General features: G+C 38.2%; 3 protein-coding genes across 4 annotated transcripts in view; 2 read left to right on the forward strand and 1 right to left on the reverse strand.

The window, feature by feature from the left end:
- The window catches only part of LOC111000422, a 28,213-nt gene extending 12,450 nt beyond the window's left edge, over positions 1-15,763 (forward strand). For both annotated transcript variants that reach the window (XM_022269840.2, XM_022269841.2), the window contains exons 6-9: positions 3,517-3,631; positions 4,254-4,375; positions 6,207-6,303; positions 13,266-15,763. In XM_022269840.2, the coding sequence (XP_022125532.1) occupies positions 3,517-3,631; positions 4,254-4,375; positions 6,207-6,289 (320 nt within the window). In that variant the 3' untranslated portion in view covers positions 6,290-6,303; positions 13,266-15,763. The remainder of the gene's footprint in view (positions 1-3,516; positions 3,632-4,253; positions 4,376-6,206; positions 6,304-13,265) is intronic.
- Positions 15,764-16,315: 552 nt separating this feature from the next.
- Positions 16,316-17,941, forward strand: LOC111000430 (protein dopey homolog PFC0245c-like). The gene has a single exon (XM_022269855.2). The coding sequence runs from the start codon at positions 16,529-16,531 to the stop codon at positions 17,939-17,941; it is 1,413 nt and encodes a 470-aa protein (XP_022125547.2). The 5' UTR covers positions 16,316-16,528.
- Positions 17,942-18,848: 907 nt separating this feature from the next.
- On the reverse strand, positions 18,849-19,842 carry LOC111000421. The gene has a single exon (XM_022269839.2). It carries the CDS (start codon positions 19,758-19,760, stop codon positions 18,849-18,851), a length of 912 nt encoding a protein of 303 aa, XP_022125531.2. The 5' UTR covers positions 19,761-19,842.
- Between the last annotated feature and the right edge of the window lie 123 nt (positions 19,843-19,965).

Genomic DNA, 19,965 nt, shown 5'->3' on the forward strand with positions numbered 1-19,965 from the left:
TATTGTATCATTGAAATTAGTATAAGTTGCATATAAAAACAAATCATTTAACGAGTATTTGTGACTCGGGGAAGGTGCACTAAATTCGAAATATTAAAAAAGAACACCCAAATTTTTACAATAATGGCATAATATAATAGCTACTATTGATTAAGATAATTCATTTTGTTTGTAACGCTTTCACAACTATTATTTTTGCCAGATCTTATATAGAATTTATTAAAATGTAAACAGTAACCATATCGCATGTTGCGATCTAGTCTGATCATCGTTCACGCCTCGACACATTTTTAGACCTGATTGTAGGTGTAAGTAACCAGTCCATAAAATAATTTATTTATTCTTACAAATACTTATGTAAATGTTGGCGTGTAGTTATTCAATACGTGCATTTAAAAGATTAAGTATGAAGCCTGGTAAGCGTTGTTGTGTTCAATGTGATGGTCCACAACCTTGTCTATACTTTCTGCTACGATAAATATTCAAAAATTTAATTAGATTTGACTTTGGATTCGGCTCCAATATCCACCATTGTTAACTGTAGTCATGTCTACTACACCAAGGGTTAATTGTTATTAATAATAATAATTGTTTTTTTAACATGACGTTAATTAAAATATTGGAGTATATTTTGAAATTCCACGATTATATAATAGAATACATAATTCGAATAATATTCAAGTTCAAGGCGTCACAGCGCGCGTTCTGAATAAATATCGTTTGTGAGAAAAAGTAGGACGACGAAACCGAAAGTTGGCGATGTATGTCGATATGTTTTTAAATTCATAATAAAGTTAAATTAAATAACAATATTTATTTTGCATTTTTCTGTATGTGTTTCTTAGGCACTTGTTATATTGACTAGACGTTTAGAATTTAGCTTGAAATTAGTTTTTGTTTAAATTATGTATTTTCTCATAATATTGTTAGAATTAACACAAATTTTGACATCGATATAACAGTTGTGTGACAACACAGTATTATTAGCACACGAATAGGAATATTAATTTAATCACAGCATACTGATTATGATAACGAGCATTTAAATGTTACGTTAAATAACGCAATACATTGCGTCAGTGTTACCAGCTATGACTTTACATTGTGTGCCGGTTTTTCGCTATCGATTAACGCCCGAACCCAATAATTAATTCACAAACTCAGATTGTTTTCAATCTGACCGTGACAGTCGATCGATCTCCTATCTGCATCTCAATAACCAAACCCTATGAACACAATCCATTGTTGGCTATGGATAGAATGCAATCTCTCGCTCTTTACACACATATTTGATAAACAATATAAACTGAATAAAACCGTACAAATAATACTAAAACATACATTTCTATGCTTAAAACATATCAAATAGCTTTTTAATTATTTTAAAAACTGGTGTAAGTTAAAATCTTAAGGTAGGATATTGGCACAGTTGAACTGTCATTTTCATACAAAGGTCCATCCACATACACCAATCCTGCCTACCATAGATAGATTGTATCGACAGCACAGGTTATTGGCACACTTTTTTCAATACATATTTTGATAAATATGTCTATCAGATGCTCAAAAATGGATAGAGATAGGTTATTGGGTTTGGGTGTTAGGGAACATGTCAGAGATAGTAAACATTTTCTATTTTTTTTTCTTCACCACGATTTACAAAATCGTAAATTTCAGGCCAAAAGTCTTAAGCCTTTCTTAGGAATCTATTTTAGCATCAAAAGATCGATTTGATTAATGTAAATGAAACAACGCAAACATAATTTTACAAGTCGCAGCAATATTTTAGCCGAGTTTTTAATGTTACATACATATATTAAAAACTCGGCTGGTTGGCACTGTACATATATAAAATTTGTGAATAAAATGAAATCTTAGTATAGGCTAGTATAGTGGTTCAGTGTATTTCTGAAGTTGTAGCTTCGTTGCCCGGCTGTGCAATAATGGACTTTCTGTTTATGTGCTTCAGTTAGACCCAAACAGTCGACGGCGTGTGTCAGGTACAGAAGGATAATCACCTACTTTAGAAAAAACAAATGGTCACAAAACAGATACAGGCAAATCTTAGACCTTGGGCTTTAAAGAGTTGTAGTTAGTAAAACATCTGCTAGACTAAGAATGGGCTGTTAGGCCAAGCTGTAGATCGAGCTTACTTTCAGTTAGGCAACAAAGCTTTTATACAATTCGAGCTTATGTAGGCAATAGGTATTGTGACATAAGCGGTCGTGCCCACTTTCCACTAGGTCGAGGAAGTTACTGTTCGGTAATGTGATGTAAGTGGGTTCGGGAAATGTCACGAGGGTAGAATGAACAGGATTTGGTTGGAATGAATTTGTTTGATATCCCTTGAAGTTAATAGACTTTGGAATTAAGTCATTTTGTTTAACAAGCTTGCGGGTCGGTGATTAATTCTTAGCAGCCCGTGGGCACCTTAATGTGATCCCGGCCAATTGGAATCACGTAATTTTTTTAATGGTTTACAATTTGTTTTTGTTTATTGTATGATGGGTTAAGCTGTCCCTTCCAAGATAGTATGGGCCTATATCTGCGATGCGTCCATTTTTTATTAAAATGCTTGTGTTATTGTGTATGCTATATTTAAATGAATTATGGATATCTCGTTGGTACACTATATGAAGCGAATTTAAATTCCCTGAGGAATTGATTCGTATATTTATATAAGTGTTGCCATTACGAAGACATTCTAAAATACCGATTTATTTAGCCAAAATTATTGTGTTGGGTTCAATATCCGATAGGCGGTGACTTTTTACGTGTATCGAATACACGCGATATTGAATTTTTTGTCGAAATGAAATAGAAAATAATATTCAGTTTCTTTTTCCTTTAGATGGATACGAACATTTAATAATGCAATATCGAGAGTAACATAATTAATTGAATTTTGAACAGTGTTTAAATAAATATAAAGTATATTAAAATTAAATATTACAAAACTATATTATGTTCGTTTTTGTAATGTATTTTGATATCGTTTTCATTAAATATAAAACGGTTAAATAACTTAAAGAAAAATCGTTTACTGGTAATATAATAGCACTATGAGTGCCTCCAGGCGAGGCCTACAACCTACTTACCGTTCAACGACCGCAGTGACGCAAGAACGGGCAAGTAGGCCGGCGCGGGCGCACCTTGTCTTAACCGTTACTTATCCTGTCTAAATTGCGCCTTTTATTCCAAAACGAAGCTGAAAAATTCTGAAAAGTTCGAGAAATATATATATACATAAAATCTATAATACCTTTTCGATGCTGTATTATTTGTTATAATTTAAAAATCATTTTCAACGACTAATAGTTTATTTCTATCCAGGTTCATGTCACGCCATCTATGAAGACGAATAGTAATTAAATGTTTTCAACATTAAACTCCATAAATTGTTGCCGGTCTGATTGTTATGCAGGAAATCTTTAGATTACACTAAATTTTTGTTAAATAATATAAGTAATTATGCTGGTTATAGCGGATTTTGATACTTTCTCCTCACATTTTCAGCTGCGGAAGTATTGTCTACTCAACGCTCGCTTGCCAAATGTCGGCCGTTGCATGCAGCCACCCTCGAATCGCGGAATAAGGCAAAAAAATGTGCAGAGTTCCTTCAACCATACAGGTGAGTCATCTGTTTAAACATTTTTTATTTACAAATTACGTGGGTGTTACTTATTACATTACCGTTATCTTTACGATTCAAAAATCGTTGAACTGTGTCGACTGGTTGAAAAATTATTGGCGACATTTTGACAAATTTCCTAGCTAATATTATCATTTACAACTTTTTTTAACAGTGTGATATATTTTTAAGAAAATCGACATTACGGTTGTTAAGTTCCAAATTTAAGTGTCAAATAATTAAAACACTTTATTAAATGTCAACTGTCATTAATGGTTCTGAACAAGATCTTAACATAACTTACAGGGGTAGTGTGCTTTGGACACTAAACTAAGAAAATACTGTAATTTGATATTTTATTGATACATTAAACTAAGTGATGCTTCTGTTACCTATACCTAACATTTAAATTCCTGGTATCGGTAATGTTGTCTTATAAGTTGTGGACTAAGGAGGTTTCTTATTTCAACCGAAACTGACGTACATATATTTTTTGATAAGTAAAAGACTTATATAGAATTGAGGTTATTAATAATATTATTATACAATTATTATTAAAAATGTCAAGCAAATATAAAAATCTTAAGTACAAGTTATTGCTTATTTAATCTTTAAATTACAGACAGCGGCCAGAAACATGTACCGCGCTTGCGAGACGACTAGTCTCTGGCGCCTTGGGTGTGCGATTGAGCACTGCAAGACAGGAAAGAGATGAAGAAAGACGCCTTATTACTCTTGCTAGAGGTATTTCTATTTCTTTATTCTAATGGAGAGAATAAATTAAGGATCGGTGGTGGTCACAACTTTGGTAGGTACATTTACCTAAGCTTGTAATAAATAAGGTGTACATAGATAATAGAACTTTTAAAATAATAATAATAAAAAGTCTTTATTCATTTTAAATACATTTTCTTTTCAAAGTGTAAGATTTGAAAACCCTTTTAAGTAAAAAAAACCTGTGTCAGGGTTCTTAATGACATTATTTAATCTATTTTTTTTAACCGTTTCATTTTTATTTTTTGAACCGTTATCATCACACCTGAGTGCAAGAGTAAGTGTGTGGGTGTAAATGTGTGAGTAAGTGACTTTTGCTTTGACCATTTGTTTAGTTTCCGGTTAAGTACACAAAAGTGACTTGTTTTTATCATTATCATATCCTAAAATGTCGGGTGTGATAATAATAATACTTTAAAATGAGCCTTTAATTCGAATAATAAAGTATTTGGCCATGTAGAACGGATAAATGAAAAGTTGTTAACAAAATATATCTACAAGGCGACCATGCTTGGTGAAATTGGGTGGGTAGGCCTTGTCGAACATACCTGGATGAATTAAAAGATGTCCTAGAGAAGAGATAAGTTAAAAGTACCCTTAAGCGAGCAGCATGCTTGGTGAATGTTATTTAAGTGGACGAAGCAAGGGAATATCAGGGTTGTCAGGACCGTAGCAATTGGCCGTTTCTGACTACCTATACTGCTAGTCAGTGAACGTTAAATTTGTTTAAAATTTATATGTATTGAATGCCAGGAGTAACTATAGTATATGTACTGTATGTATGAGCAAGCTGCCTTAGATGACTAAATATATGAGAACCCTACGAATCCTTAAGCCCTATAGACGTGCCCTATCACATAAATAGTGAATATATAAATAAGTACGGGATGTTTGTACCAATAGACCTAAGGTAACAGGGTACGGGTAGAAAGGTCAAAGGTTCGAGGTGGGATTATCTCAAAGATATGGACAGGTTCACCACGTTTATTAAGGGCTTGAAGGAGTCTTCGCCACTTTGAAAGGAAGCGAGAAATGAGTACTAACCTTTTGGGAAAAAGGTGGCCTATATTCAGTAAAATATTAAGGGCCTGTTTCACAATGTATGGCGATATGAAATATAGCGCTATCTGACAGTCGTGAAACGCAAAAATACTATTTATCAAGTAACAAATAGCTTATTTGGAACTTATCCGGACATTGTGAAACAGGCCCTTAGAATATTAAGACTTATCCTAATTATATGATATCCAACAACAAGTTGCTAGTTGCAAGTGGCGAATGGCTCTCTCACTCTTCTCCATTGGCTTTTAATGCGCACCAAGAGACGCCTAAATTTCCCATCATATTTCTGAATATCCCATCGCTTATGTAGTCTCTCCTACCACAATTTCCCTGACGTATACACCATTTTGTTTGACTCCTGAAACACCGCCTCTTATGATTTGTCTTAAACTCTGTACTGTTTAGTGAGGAGTGGTTTCATTATCTTGGTACTTTTTTATCGTTATTTTGATTGTTTGTAGTATCGCATTACTTACAACTATACAGTAGTAATCATAACGAAGAAAAAATAAATTTTGATATTGAATATTATACATATAAGCTATTGGAATATTTTACAGCGACAACTATGTAATTGTCTGTGAACAACGTGTTGTATAATAAAAATAGTAATTTTTACTGAAACACAGTTCTGAGATGTCTGTAGAGATTACTCTGTGCCTATACATGCTTTTTTCTATATTGAGTTTTAGACCTGAGTAAGAAATTATAACGAAATAATTTAATTGCCCCTTTTCAGAGAAGAAACGCAAAGCGGCCCTTCATAAAGAGGCAGCTTGGGATGGCTCGCTTGAAAATTCGTTGCAGACGTTAGACACCTGACCAAAATATATTGGGTAATGTATAACAATAATTTAGTGGATTAAAACTAGTGATGCATCGATAGACCTTTTGCCGATATGATGCCTATACCGTTACTCTTATAGCAATATTACCGATAGCAATGCTTATTGAATTAAAATTAAATTATGGTAAAATATTATATCAAATTAGGTTTAAAGTTTTTAATTTTTTTATAAAATATAAACACTCACAATCCTTAAATAGGGTTTAGTTATTAAAATTCAGAATTAAGAGGAATAATGAAATAAAAATAAATACCTGTTGATAATTAAAATTAACCTTGATAAGATTTTTTATTCTGTATTTATTCATTATGCATTGATAGCTAGTCTGTCTCGCTTGCAACGCACTAGATCAAACAAAATGCGCGTTTACATTATTTTTTTAAAGCGCGTATCGTTGTATCGCCGATACCGATATATCGACAAACCCAAAGTATTGCTGATATATCGGTATCGGTATCAGATGCATCCCTAATTAAAACTTAATATTTTTACATTATTATTTTAAAGAGGTAATGTTTGTCAATGTCGGGGATAATATGTGGTTCTAATGATCACCAATGTTGATATTAATTTACTAATAGAAAGACCTTAATTTGTGAGTGCCATATATTAACTGTAATAATAAAAAAAATATACGGTCGAATGAAAATGTTTTTTAATACAGTTGCTCAAAAAGTGGCGTATTGCAGGGCTATTACACACACGTGCTTTTTCTTTACCGCTAGTGCGTTATCATTCCCAACTTTCAAAGCAATGTCTATTAAAAAGAAAAAAAACAACCACGAAGGTTTTACTAATAAAAAAATCATAGAAGTTTTTATGATTCACGGAAATATTTTAAAAAGAAGCTACTAATTTGTTTCAATATCAGATTCAATGAGTTAGGTTTGGTTTCTTTTCATTAAATTAAAAGCACCACAAAGCATGGAAAGTAACGGAAAAGATAATAATACCCCAGGAGGGTCAAATCCCTCCCATGACCAAGAGGTCATGGCATCCGGTCCGCATCGTATTCTGGGGGCGGACCACGACCATGCGACAGAACCCAAAAACTCACGACCTGGCAATAATACGGAAATACTGATCAAGCTTACGGATCGTAGCGGGCCGTTGGAGGGGTGCTCAGGCGCCTCTAAAACGCCCTCTACACAAGGAGAGATCGCAAAAAGGGAGAACAATGAGACCGTCCAGCGCACTCGATGTCAATCACCGGTGCAAAGTGCAACCTGGTCCTACGCGATGGCTGACGATATGGGCTCAGACTCAACCGGCTCCATGTTGAGCATAAGCTCGACACACACCCAACAGCGTCCTCGAGGCTTAGGTGAGGCCCCTTGCACCCCAGGGGAGAAGTCGCGCTTTTGGCGTCCCCGAAAGAGAACGAGACAGGACGACGAGGAGAGTAGCTGCAGCGACACCCCTACTCTTTCGCGTGAACGCACGAAACCGGGGTACCAAAGAGCCCGAAGAGTGGAGAGAGAAAGTGAAGCCGAGGCGGAACTCGCGGTTCTTAACGAGAAACCCACCGAGACGGGTACGGTCGGAAACGCCAGAAAACGCATCGAAGAAAACCTGGCTGCCGTAGATAAAGTGGCCAGGTGTTCTATGAACCTAAAAGGTACCTTTGTCGCCGCTCTCAAAAAGGCAGTTGCAGCAATCAGAAAGGATGCTGACAGTCTGGCGGAGAAAACGCTTTCGGATGAAACTCGAGCTTTGCAGCTAGAAAATGAACGCCTCCGTGCACAACTTAATTTACTACAAGGCGAGATGCGCGAGTTGAGGCTGATCTTGAAGGGGGCCCCGAAGGACCACCCAACTGTCAATGTAGAAGAAATGGAGGCTCGTATCCTCCGCCAGGTAGGTGAGCATATTAATGCTCAACTAAAGGATCTCGGCTCAATACCTAACCTGGAGCCGCCACTCCTTCCCCTTCCAACTGTAGATAGTAAAAAAAGCAAGAAAGGGAAGCCACCTCTCAAATCACCGAGGTCAAGGGATCCCCTCACTTCCTCAGCAGCACCGAAGACAAAGCGGAAGAAGGCAACCGTGCAGGCGCAAGCTACTAGAAAGGAAGAGCAAAACAGCTTGGCAAAAGTGCCGAGAAAGGAAATGTTTGGAGGAAATACCCCTGCCTCCTCTCCTGCAAGTGCCATTGTATTACCACCCACTCGACCCTCTTTGGCTACCAACAATGAAGAAGGTTGGACGATGGTTACCAAAAAAAGGCGAAAACCGGCAACGGTAACACAAAAAAATGTGACAGCTTCAAAGTCTGAAAAGCCCCCGGCCAGGTCGCTGCCCAAGCTTAAAGTACCTCGCACCGCTGCAATTGTGCTGACTCTGCCTAAAGACGCCGAAGCTAAGGGTGTAACCTATGCCGCTGCCCTTAAAGAAGCGCGCGCTCAAATAGATCTGAAAGAGGCTGGCATTGAGGGTGTTAAGTTTCGCCGAGCGGCAACCGGAGCCACTATAATTCAGATCCCTGGAGCTGGTAGCGGGGAAAAGGCTGACATTCTTGCCAAGCGCCTCAAAACAGTACTGAGTGACAGTGGAGTCAAGATTAGTCGGCCCATCCGATGCGCCGATGTCCGAATCTCTGGCCTGGACGACTCTATCACAGCGGACGAACTGCGCGAAGCGATTGCGGCAAAAGGAGAGTGCCTGGCTGATCAAATTAGGATCAGCAACATACGGCAGGACAGATCGGGTCTTGGTGCAGCCTGGGTTAACTGCCCCATAACGGCCACTAAGAAACTCTTAGCGGGGAGATTCCTCGTCGGCTGGGTAGCGGCAAATATTAGTGTTGCAAAGCCAAGAGAGCTACGGTGCTTTCGATGCCTACAAGTCGGGCACGTAGCTAGCCGCTGCATGGCCGACACTGATCGTAGCCAACTATGTTTTCGCTGCGGTCAAGCAGACCATAGAGCAGCCTCCTGCAGTGCAAAACCCAAGTGCCTACTCTGCGACGAGGCCGGTAAGAAAGCGGATCACAGGCTAGGGGGAAATAGTTGCACGGCTCCCAGTGTGAAATTTTCCAGACGCCACCCTTCACTTAAAAAGAAGTCGCCCGCAAAGTCTCCGCGTAACAATGCGCGCATGGAGGTTATTTAAACCGCAGTAAATTATCATGGCCTTACGGATTCTCCAGAGCAACTTAAACCATTGCGCTGCTGCGCAAGACCTACTGTACCAGAGTCTGGCGCAGTGGAATATCAACATTGGCATTATTTCCGAGCCTTACTCAATACCCGAAAAAACGAACTGCATTGGCGACCTCGACGGTCTGGCCGCAATTATCGTTACTCCGGCAGACAGCTCGCCCTGCATTGGCCCAGTCCGAAAAGGCCACGGCTATGTGGCAGCAAAGTTGGGTAGCGACATGTGTATCGTGAGCACTTACTTCTCCCCCAATCGCTCCCTAGCTGAATTTGAGGCCTTCCTAAACGAACTGGAAACCCTGGTGCAATGGAGTCACCCGAGACATTTAGTCATCGCTGGGGATCTGAACGCGAAGTCCGCGGCCTGGGGTTCGCCGGTGACCAGGCCACGGGGAAATGCGTTGATGGATTGGGCAGCAGCGCACTGTATGGTAGTGGCTAACAAAGGCTCTGATGCTACGTGTGTTCGAGCAAATGGTGAGTCGATTGTGGATGTCACGTTCACGAGCACCCAACTCTCATGCTGTATCCAGGACTGGGAGGTCCTGACGGAGGTTGAGACGCTTTCGGACCACCGATATATCCGTTTCTGCATCCTCCCTCCGTCGGCAAATCCTGTTCCGGTTTCGACAGAACTGGGCCCAAAATGGGCACTTAAGAGTCTGAACAAGGAGCAGGCGGAGTTGGCAACGATTGTGCAGGCCTGGTGCCCCAGCCCAGCCTCCGTAGAGCCTGAAAAAGAAGCAGAGTGGTTTCGTGGCGCACTGACGAACATCGCGGATGCTGCGATGCGAAGAAGCCGCCCTGGACCTCACCGGACCAGTGTATTCTGGTGGTCGGCAGAACTCGCCCAGTTGCGGTTTGCTTGTGTTGCAGCTCGTCGAGGCTACACGAGGACTCGCAGAAGGCGACCCATTCGCGCAGTAGAGGAACGGCAAGCATATAGCGCATACCGAACTGCAAAACTGGCGCTGCGAACAGGTATCGCCGAAGCAAAAAAGAAAGCATGGCAAGAACTGCTGGACACTCTCGAGCGGGATCCATGGGGGCGCCCGTACCAAATAGTTACAAACAAGCTACGCTCGCGAGCCCCACCCCTCACGACACACATGGAGCCGGAACTGCTCAGTACAGTGGTGACAGAACTCTTTCCTAAACGTGACGCCTCGAGCACCCCACATGATACGACTTTGGACCACGGAGAAATAGTGTCTGAAGTGTCTCCTTCGGAGCTTAAGACGGCAATAGCACGCATGTCCTCTAAGAAGACCGCACCCGGCCCCGATGGCATGCACGGACGAGTGTTGGCTCTGGCCCTCGACGCTGGTCTTGACATGCGCTTTCGAAACCTCCTCACGGAATGTCTTAAAAGGGGCCTTTTTCCGTCGACATGGAAGACAGGTCTGTTAGTTCTTCTAAAAAAGGGTGGAAAACCTCCGGAGTCACCATCAGCGTATCGTCCTATAGTTCTTCTAGATGAAGCCGGTAAGCTTTTCGAGCGTATCATTGCCGGCCGAATTTATAACCATTTGGAAACTATAGGACCGAACATACATGAGGCTCAATTCGGTTTCCGAAAAAACAGGTCAACGATCGATGCAATTGCGCAACTGCGAGGAGTGTGCGAGGAGCAGGTGTCACGGGGCAGAGTAGTTCTAGCGGTGTCGTTAGACATTGCGAACGCCTTCAATTCCTTGCCCTGGGACTGTATCCTGGATGGCCTGCGCCACCACGGCTTACCGGCCCATATAAGAAGATGTGTAGCATCGTACCTTAACGGCCGTCGTGTCATCTTCCCGAAACAAAATAGCATAGGGAGCCACCTCATCAAGTGCGGCGTTCCACAAGGTTCGGTTCTTGGCCCCCTCCTTTGGAACATAGGTTACGATAGAGTGCTGCGAGGGGAACTAGTTCCGGGAGTGTCAACGATATGCTATGCAGACGACACCCTCGTGGTCGCTATTGGACAAGATTTTAAGGAGGCGCGCCTTCGAGCGACAGCTGGAGTAGCTCGGGTGGTTTCTGAAATCAAAAAGATCGGCCTCGAGGTCGCCCTTCAGAAATCAGAAGCTATATGCTTCTACGGACACAGAAAAGCTCCACCCCAAGGCGCAGACATAATTGTCAGTGGAGTAGTCATCCGGGTTGGTACCACGCTTAAATACCTAGGGCTGATTCTCGACCCACGGTGGACTTTCAGACCACATTTCGCAGCACTTGCCCCTAAGCTCACCGCCACCGCAAACATGCTCTCGCGCATAATGCCGAACCTCGGCGGGCCGAATGGGGGGTTAACCTTTACGCAAATGCGATCCGGGCGAAAGCACTCTACGGGTGCCCAATATGGGCCGACAAACTTACCAGGCACAATCGCACGATTCTCAGGCAGTCGCAGTGAGTGATCGCAGCCAGGGTTGCGAGGGCGTACCGCACTGTGTCCTATGACGCAGTGTGTGTCATAGCCGGTACCGCACCCTGGCATCTCGACGCGGTTGCTTTTAGCGAAGTATATTGGCGGAGAGCCGAAACCAGGGAAAGAGGAAGCAACCCCACACTGGAAGAAATAAACGCTTGGCGAGCCCTGGAAGCCCAAGAAATGCTAGCAGAGTGGGAAAAGGAGCTGGCGGGAGCGACTGCCGGTAAATATACTATAGAAGCCCTCAGACCCCTGCTCCAACACTGGGTAAGGAGGCGCTGGGGCCAGCTCAGCTATCGTCTTGTGCAGATCCTGTCCGGACACGGATGTTTCGGTAGTTATCTGCACAGAGTAGTAGGGTGTGAAGAGGCACCAACCTGCCACCACTGTGCCGGAGACAGCCCGGATGACGCCCAGCATACGCTGAGAGACTGCCCAGCATGGGACGTGGAAAGGGGACCGTTGCTGGATGCACTCCAGGGCGAGGACGCAACACTTCCAAATGTATTGAAGGTTTTAGTGAGCGCGAGAAATGACGGCCCGTGGAAAATATTTTATAATTTCTGCGAGGCGGTCATGAAAATAAAAGAAGAGGCGGAAAGGACCAGGGAGCTTTGTCCCGATGCCCATCCGCGACGGCGAAGAAAACCGCAGGCGCGTCGCATAAACGCGCGACGCGCTCACCAAATTCTCGCCGCCTAAAAAGTGCCTAAGCGGGGAGCAGGGGTCCATGCGTCTAAAAGAAGGGATGATGACCCATCCCTGCAAGTACTGGACCCGATCTCCCCTAGCTATTTGTAAATGCGTATGGCCCGGTCTGTGAAAGATGCTTGCTGTGTCAAGCATCCTCACAAATCAACAATGGGCGGGAAGAGGCGGACGCAACCGCCGCATCGCGTGTTGGGAAGCGGATAAGGCTCTGCTGTTACCGCATCCCGCATAAGGCGATTGTTGGTGGCACCTTGGGGTTTTAGTGGGTATGCACAATGGCGAGTCCCACATAATCCTTCTGCACCAAGCAGTCGCGCCGCGGAAGGGTATGCGCAAAGCATTTCCCCAAGAAAAAAAAAAAAAAAAAAAAAAAAAAAAAAAAAATGGTTTCTTTTCATTTCATATCAATAAAAATATTCTACTGAAGACTTGGCTGTATGGGCGAAGTTCCCTTTGCCTACCCAGAATGGGTGAAGAAAAGAAAAAAAAATTTGCTCATATTCTTTGACAAAATGAGTAATTTCGACGATATTTTTCGTATTTGGTGATTACGTCAACAGTAATTATTCACTTGTTTACACCTATTACCCACACATTGTCTATGCTATGCGTAATACTGGAACGATACTATAACATATAATATAACTAAACCTTTTTTGTTTTAGGTCAAGCAAGAACAACACGCCCACTCGGACATAATTAAATAAAGTTATTTTTATAAACAATTCATAGTTGCGGGGTTTTGATCGCCGGCTTAGTTATAATTAGTTGAATTTTATTGTTTTGAAGGGGGCGACTGCAAGCGATCATACATAAACAAAATTAAATAAAAAAATTGATTTTTTAATGAAATTAAATTATGTTTATTTGTTTGTAAATGTTTGCCATTTCATGAAACAATAAATTGTTCGATCTGGCCACGACAAGGAATTAGCTAAAATGCGCTTTCTATAAACCAGTTTTTACATGAAGTAATTTTGAATTAATTCCGAACCAATTCGACTTAGGGTCCTTCAAGAAAAGAGCGTACTAATTCTTAAAAGGCCGGCAACGCACCCGCGAACCCTCTGGCGAGTCTGCCCATTTGTTAGTTCTGTTCTGTAAAAAAAGAAGTTTGTTCAAAGTAATGGAAATGGAATGGCTAAAGTTCATTATTAATTTGTTTCTTGAGTGGCGCCCTCTTCGCGTATGTAAGAGCCTGATTAGTTTAATGTATAAAAATCTTAAATGTTTTACTTGTGTATCCTATTTTAGTTATCACAATTTGATATTTAAGTTGCGCTCAAATATTGAGATTGCTTATATTATGTAGATTTCTTGATTTCAAAGGCCTGTCAAAGAAATGTCTAAACAAATTCTGTGGAGAGTCGATGTGTTCATCCAAAGGCCTCGGGAGAATTATTATTAGACAGTCTTTTGTATAAATATCTAAATTTACATCATCGATGACATTTAATTATACATGACAAAGATTGAAAATTATGTATTAATAATAATTGTAATTTCGAGCAATTATTTTACGTTTGACAATGACAATGATGACTACTATTAATAAATAAATATAAAATTTAAGATCCAAACAAATTGAACTTTAAAGATCTAATAATACGATCTAAATTACTAAAGGTTGATTTTTGAAGTTATACTTCTTTTGGCGCGTTAGGAAATTTTTTTGCGGCGTGCGTCGCATGATGTCACAAAAAACCGACACCCTTAAAACTTTCAATAAATACATTTTCATTTTCAATAAACAATTTTCTATTGTTAGCGTAGTTCTACAAACGTAGAATACAATGTTTGAAAAGATTTTTATCTTGTTACACCAAAGAAGTATAACTTCTAACGCGTGTACATAAGTACACAAGTATTTTTTTTGTTTGAGACATTTTATTACCATGTTGCTTTTATCTGTAGCTTAATTCAGAAGAATAAAAAAGTACACTACTTTCACAGCGATCCCATTAATGTGTCCTTATTAAAAAAAGCAAAATTGCATGTATTCCGCCTGTAACTTAGACTATTCAACATTTATTCTGTTATTAAGTCTCTCCCATACTTGCCATTATATTTTTTAATAAAGGTTCGCCATTAATCTGACCATCTGGAAACAAAAAGAAGCAAACACAGCATCATTTACACTAAAAATATTTGATTATATCAAACTGTGTAATATAAAAAACATGAATTCTTAATGGGTAATATTATTTTGAAGATTCGAAATACAGTCAAACCTGGAAGCGAGAGTTCAAAGGAGCACAATCTCATTCTCGCTTATAGAGGTTTCTCACTAACCCGAGTTTCTCGCTAATGCAGGTACATGTGTAGGGTTTCTCTCTTATAGCACGCAGCAATAACAAGACATATATTCATGCACTATGTAATTTTGTTTTATTTAGAACTTATTTACACTTAAAAAAATCCGTCGATTTCGTTTGGGTTTCTGTTTTTGTATTTTGAATGTTTTTCTCTAACTCATAAATTTTGTCGAATATTGCTTGATCAACAACCGCGTATTCAAAGTACTGATGGACCGTCTCCAACGCATTTAAAGCTTCATTGGCATGATCTTAACAATGGTAAGAAGTTCCACGAAAGTTAAGAATGAGTCATAAAATAGCAGAATTTGTCATTTGTTTTTTTCATTTGTTCCTCCTAAATAATATATGTATTGCAGTATTAATCTTCTTATGTAATGTAATAAAAAAACAAGTCCACCAACTTTACAATTATTTCTGACCTTAGTGTAGTACAGGACATGGTTTTATATGGCTTGGTTTTTGTCAGAAATCTTTTAAATATAAAGTGTTACATTAACTCTATCTTGCTAAGTCAAAAGTAAAATAATTTGTTTAATTATTTTGCCAAATGTGTTGTATGCTTGGTGTGGTCAATTTCTAGTCTGCTTAATGATCAAAACCTCCGCGTATATTTTTAAGCAATAAATTGTCTATGAATTAAATAGTGTAGACTGAAATAAAATTGTCTATGGGTCTTTAGACTCGCGTTCTTTTTATTTATTATGTGCACTGATTTTATATTTTAAAACATTAGTAGATTTTCCAAATCTCTTGTTAATTTACATTTTTAATGGGTTTTTTTGAATGCAAGTGAAATCTGTTGTATGGAAAATGTTACCAAATTATACTATTTCTGCAATATTACTTTGGAAATTTGTATCTGTATACGTGATTTAAATGCATGCATGTTTTAATTCAGTGGTTCTTATAATAAATTGGATTTGATTACCCAGAAAAATCAGGCTTTAGTCAAGTATTCACTTTAGCTATTTAACCACTGCCGTCCACATATTTTTAGAACTATTGGTTGTATTTCCAACGATCCCATTTTTACTTATTTTTTCTATATCTAATTTGAAGTTGTGATGTCTTATGACTTTGTGCTGTATCTGTACAAAAATTATAGAAACATTATTTTTGTAAACTCACAAGTTGGCATAATAAATAAATTGTGACTAAAATTGTTATTTTTTTTACCTTACCTATAAACAAAACTATTATTATAACAGATAATATCAAGTTTCATTTATGATTTATTTAATTATAGATTGAACAAATTATAAATTTAGGATTCAAAAAGTATGGTTGATTTTGTTTCTTTAACAAATTCTTTACAAATAAAGTGATTAAAATCGGCACATTGGCTTAGAAGAAAACTCCTGTAACTTCTAAAGAATATTAAATATCGTATCACACAAATTTTAAACTTACATTATATTGCAACAAGGAATTTCAATAGTCTACAAAGTTACAAAATATTGTTAGGATATGTCTCAACTATTTTGTTCCATTGATAATTCCTATTGTTTCACAGAACAATATCCGTGCCTGTAAACAATAAATACTTTCTTGAACAAAATAATGGCAGTGTCTATTGACAGTCTCAGAAAGCACAACCTATGTAGCCAGCGATGCAACGGGTACTCATTTTACTTTATTTCGTTAGTGCTAATTCAGAAATGTACGGACATCAAGTTTTTACGGCAAGGCGATCGAGGTCTTACCCGCTCCACACAGGATATTATTATAGGCGTTCCAACTCCGAGCCCCGGGTAGCATCAGTGTTTAATGCTAATGATTATAGTGCAATTTTACCAAGAAGTAAATTCCAAACATCAGAATATTTAACAAATTGTAATGATTTTAAAAGTAATATTGACCCCTCAAGAAAAATTTACTACGATAACGATATTGGGTACGAAAAAGCTAAAGTGAAATGCAATAGCAACAGTGATATTTTAACACTTAAGCCAACGTTATCTTATGAAGAAAACAAAAGATTTAATAGGAATTCTGAGTATCACGTTGATGATGATGACCTAAGAACGGATACAAATATGTATGACAGTTGGCCATATTCGTACCGAACCAGGTATGACTATAATTTAAATAATTATGATCCAGAAATAGAAAAAGCAAAAGATAAACGTTATGTTAATGAGATAATTGAAAGAGTTATACCCGTTCACGAAGATCATGAAGATGATGTTCACGAAAAAGAACGGGAAAAGGAAGATATAAATCCAATGTATGGAAATCAAGCCTTTTTTTCACATGTACTTGAAGATTATTTTGATAGAACTAGTGAGGAAGACCCACTCATGTTTAAAGGACTAAATTACAATAAGGAATTTGACACAGATCCCTACAAAGATATGCATGGAAGTAATAAACGTTTCAGGCGCTTAAAAACATACGATACACATAAAATGCCATATGTATATAATTCAATTAGAGATAAAATTAAGTATAACGATGTAGACAAATTAGCGGAAATAGGAGAAGAATACAAAAAAATTGGTGATGAAAATAAATCTACAAAAGATGCAATAAATGCTATAAGTGATAAAACGGCATATAATTATGACGGTCAAAACTATCGCGGTTTTAAAGATTTTATCGACTCTTTTGTTAATAAATTTGGAACAGAAGACCACAAGAAAAACTTTGATTTTAACGTGAATAAAACGGTAGATAAAGGAGAAAAAAAGAAAGGTTTTAGAAAAGTATACCACAAAGACGAATATCAGGAAGATAATGAATTTTACGATAATTCAAACAATAAAGCTGTTATGACTGAAAGTGGCGGATATAAATTAAATAACGGCGGATCAGAAGCAATACTTGCATCCCAAGCTTCAGCATTGCTAGGGGACGAAGCAATTGATATTAACAAATTAGGAAATAAGGCCTTTGCAAAATCTAGACACAGTGAAAGTCTTTCAGATGGTAGAAATGGACAAAATCTCGGCCTACAGAAATTTAAACAAGTTGCAAAAAGTAATGCTTGGCAAAATAACGCCGATTACTACGACCACTTGTAGCATTTAGATTTTTTTAAGCTAAGCTATCCTGTATAATATAATAAATGTTACCTACTGTATTTTTTTTAATTATTCTACGTATAAATCAGACAGTCAAATTTATGCATAATAATAACTTTTTTTCTTTTTAAGCGTAAGGTCCTATTTGAAAATAGATTTCGAAAGAATTGATTTTAAGAAAAATATCTTTTATCCCATGGTACGATCGACGTTAAATTTTTACACATTTAGTCCCACTTTCATCGAGGTCGAGAAGTTGTAGTCACTACTAAGAGGATACTGACTGTATAGATTATATAGAGTCAGTACGTCGCACTAACAGCCTTAGTAGGTACCGGAAATATTTTCCCTAAGCGAAAAAACCGTAATAGTAAAACCTCGTTATTTTTAACCTACACGAACCGTCGTAACTGTTGTGCAAAGTAATATAAAATGATATACTTTAATTTTATCATATTCAGTATCAAGATGATTACGAACTAATTCATAGCATATTAAAAAAGGTAATTAAGTAAAGCACAGCAGCGACCCTTATTCCAAGACGGTCTGTTTTCGCACAGATCTTCTTTTTAGCGCTACACCGATTTCGTATAAATTTAGACCGCGTCTGCGACCGAAAATCGATTAAAATTTGTCGATTATATTAAATTTTTTGTTAACTTAATAAAACGTACGTAAATAAACGACTTAAATCATTTAAATATTTATTTTCACTTTTGTAACGAAACTCGGTACAGTAAAATTGTAGATATAAAATGTGTTTTATTACAAATAAATGTACTCAATCTATAATTTATAAATTAAAATTCTATGGGTAAATAGAAAGTGCATGAGGTTTGTCGCCAAGAAAAAATAATGTGCGTTTCCCAATTCCCTTTGTAGTTGCCTTGATTTAAAGCATGAAACCCTACCGGCCTCTAAGTGGGTTTTTGGCTGGTTCGTCCAATGTTACTATTTCATCCTTTTTTGCATAAGGGATTTGTGGAAATATTGGAAGGTGGCTTAGTAATTTCGACATCATATTTGAAGTTCTCTCACCGAGCTTCTCCACAAAGTTGCTTAAGTTCCATGGTGATCTTACAGTTCTGACGTAACTAGTACTTAAGAACTCTTTGCTGTCATCAATTTCATCACTTTCATCACTATCATCTTTTCCATGCGTCGTTTCTTCCAATACCTGAGTACTCGTAGAAAACTCTTGATCATAGTCTTCTTCTCTCATTTTCTCAGCTGCATTCCGGACTACTTTTACCGCTATTGGTTTCTTTGGAAAAGTTACTTTTCGTTGTATCAACGACCTTGGCAATTTTGGTTTTGGTGCGGTGTCTGCCTTTGGGATGCTTTTAGCCTTGTTAATTCTCGGGCGTTTATAATTATTTTTATTTCTTGGTTCTAGAGGCTTCCTACCGCTTACAAATTCGTCATGATTTATATCAAAATCATAGTCATTAATATTAAAATCTTCATCTTCGTGTTCAGCAGACTCTTGTCTCTCCATCCACTTGTATTTCGATTGATAATCTTCATCGCTGTTTACTTCATGGAATTTAGGAATAGGTTTTTTTACCAATACCTTGTCTTTGCTGCTTTTATTATTATTTGTTACGTTTTTATTTGTTTTTTTATCATCAACGGCTCTAATAGTTCGTTTACTATTAAAATAGTTGTAATGAGCATCATTCTGATCTTTAGCAACAACGTCAGGTTTTACATCGGTCTTTCTATCGCTGGACTTAACAGTCGTTTTAAAAATAAGCTTAGCATAACTCATAGTTATTAAAATATTCGCAACTGTTAAGTACAATACTCGTATCTTCATTGTGGACTGGTGCTCAACTAGCGTCCAGATATTGTATCACGCAAAAAGTAAACATTGTATGTTTTTAGTTATTGTATTAAAAAGTTAAACAATGTATGAGTGAAAATATGTAGTGATTAATAGACTTTGTTTTGGCAACAAAGATCAATCGGAAATTATTTTATTATTATTAAAGTATAGTTTTATATTTTTTTTGCCTTTACGG

This window comes from Pieris rapae, chromosome 14, assembly GCF_905147795.1.
Source record: "Pieris rapae chromosome 14, ilPieRapa1.1, whole genome shotgun sequence".
Taxonomy (NCBI): Eukaryota; Metazoa; Arthropoda; class Insecta; order Lepidoptera; family Pieridae; genus Pieris; species Pieris rapae.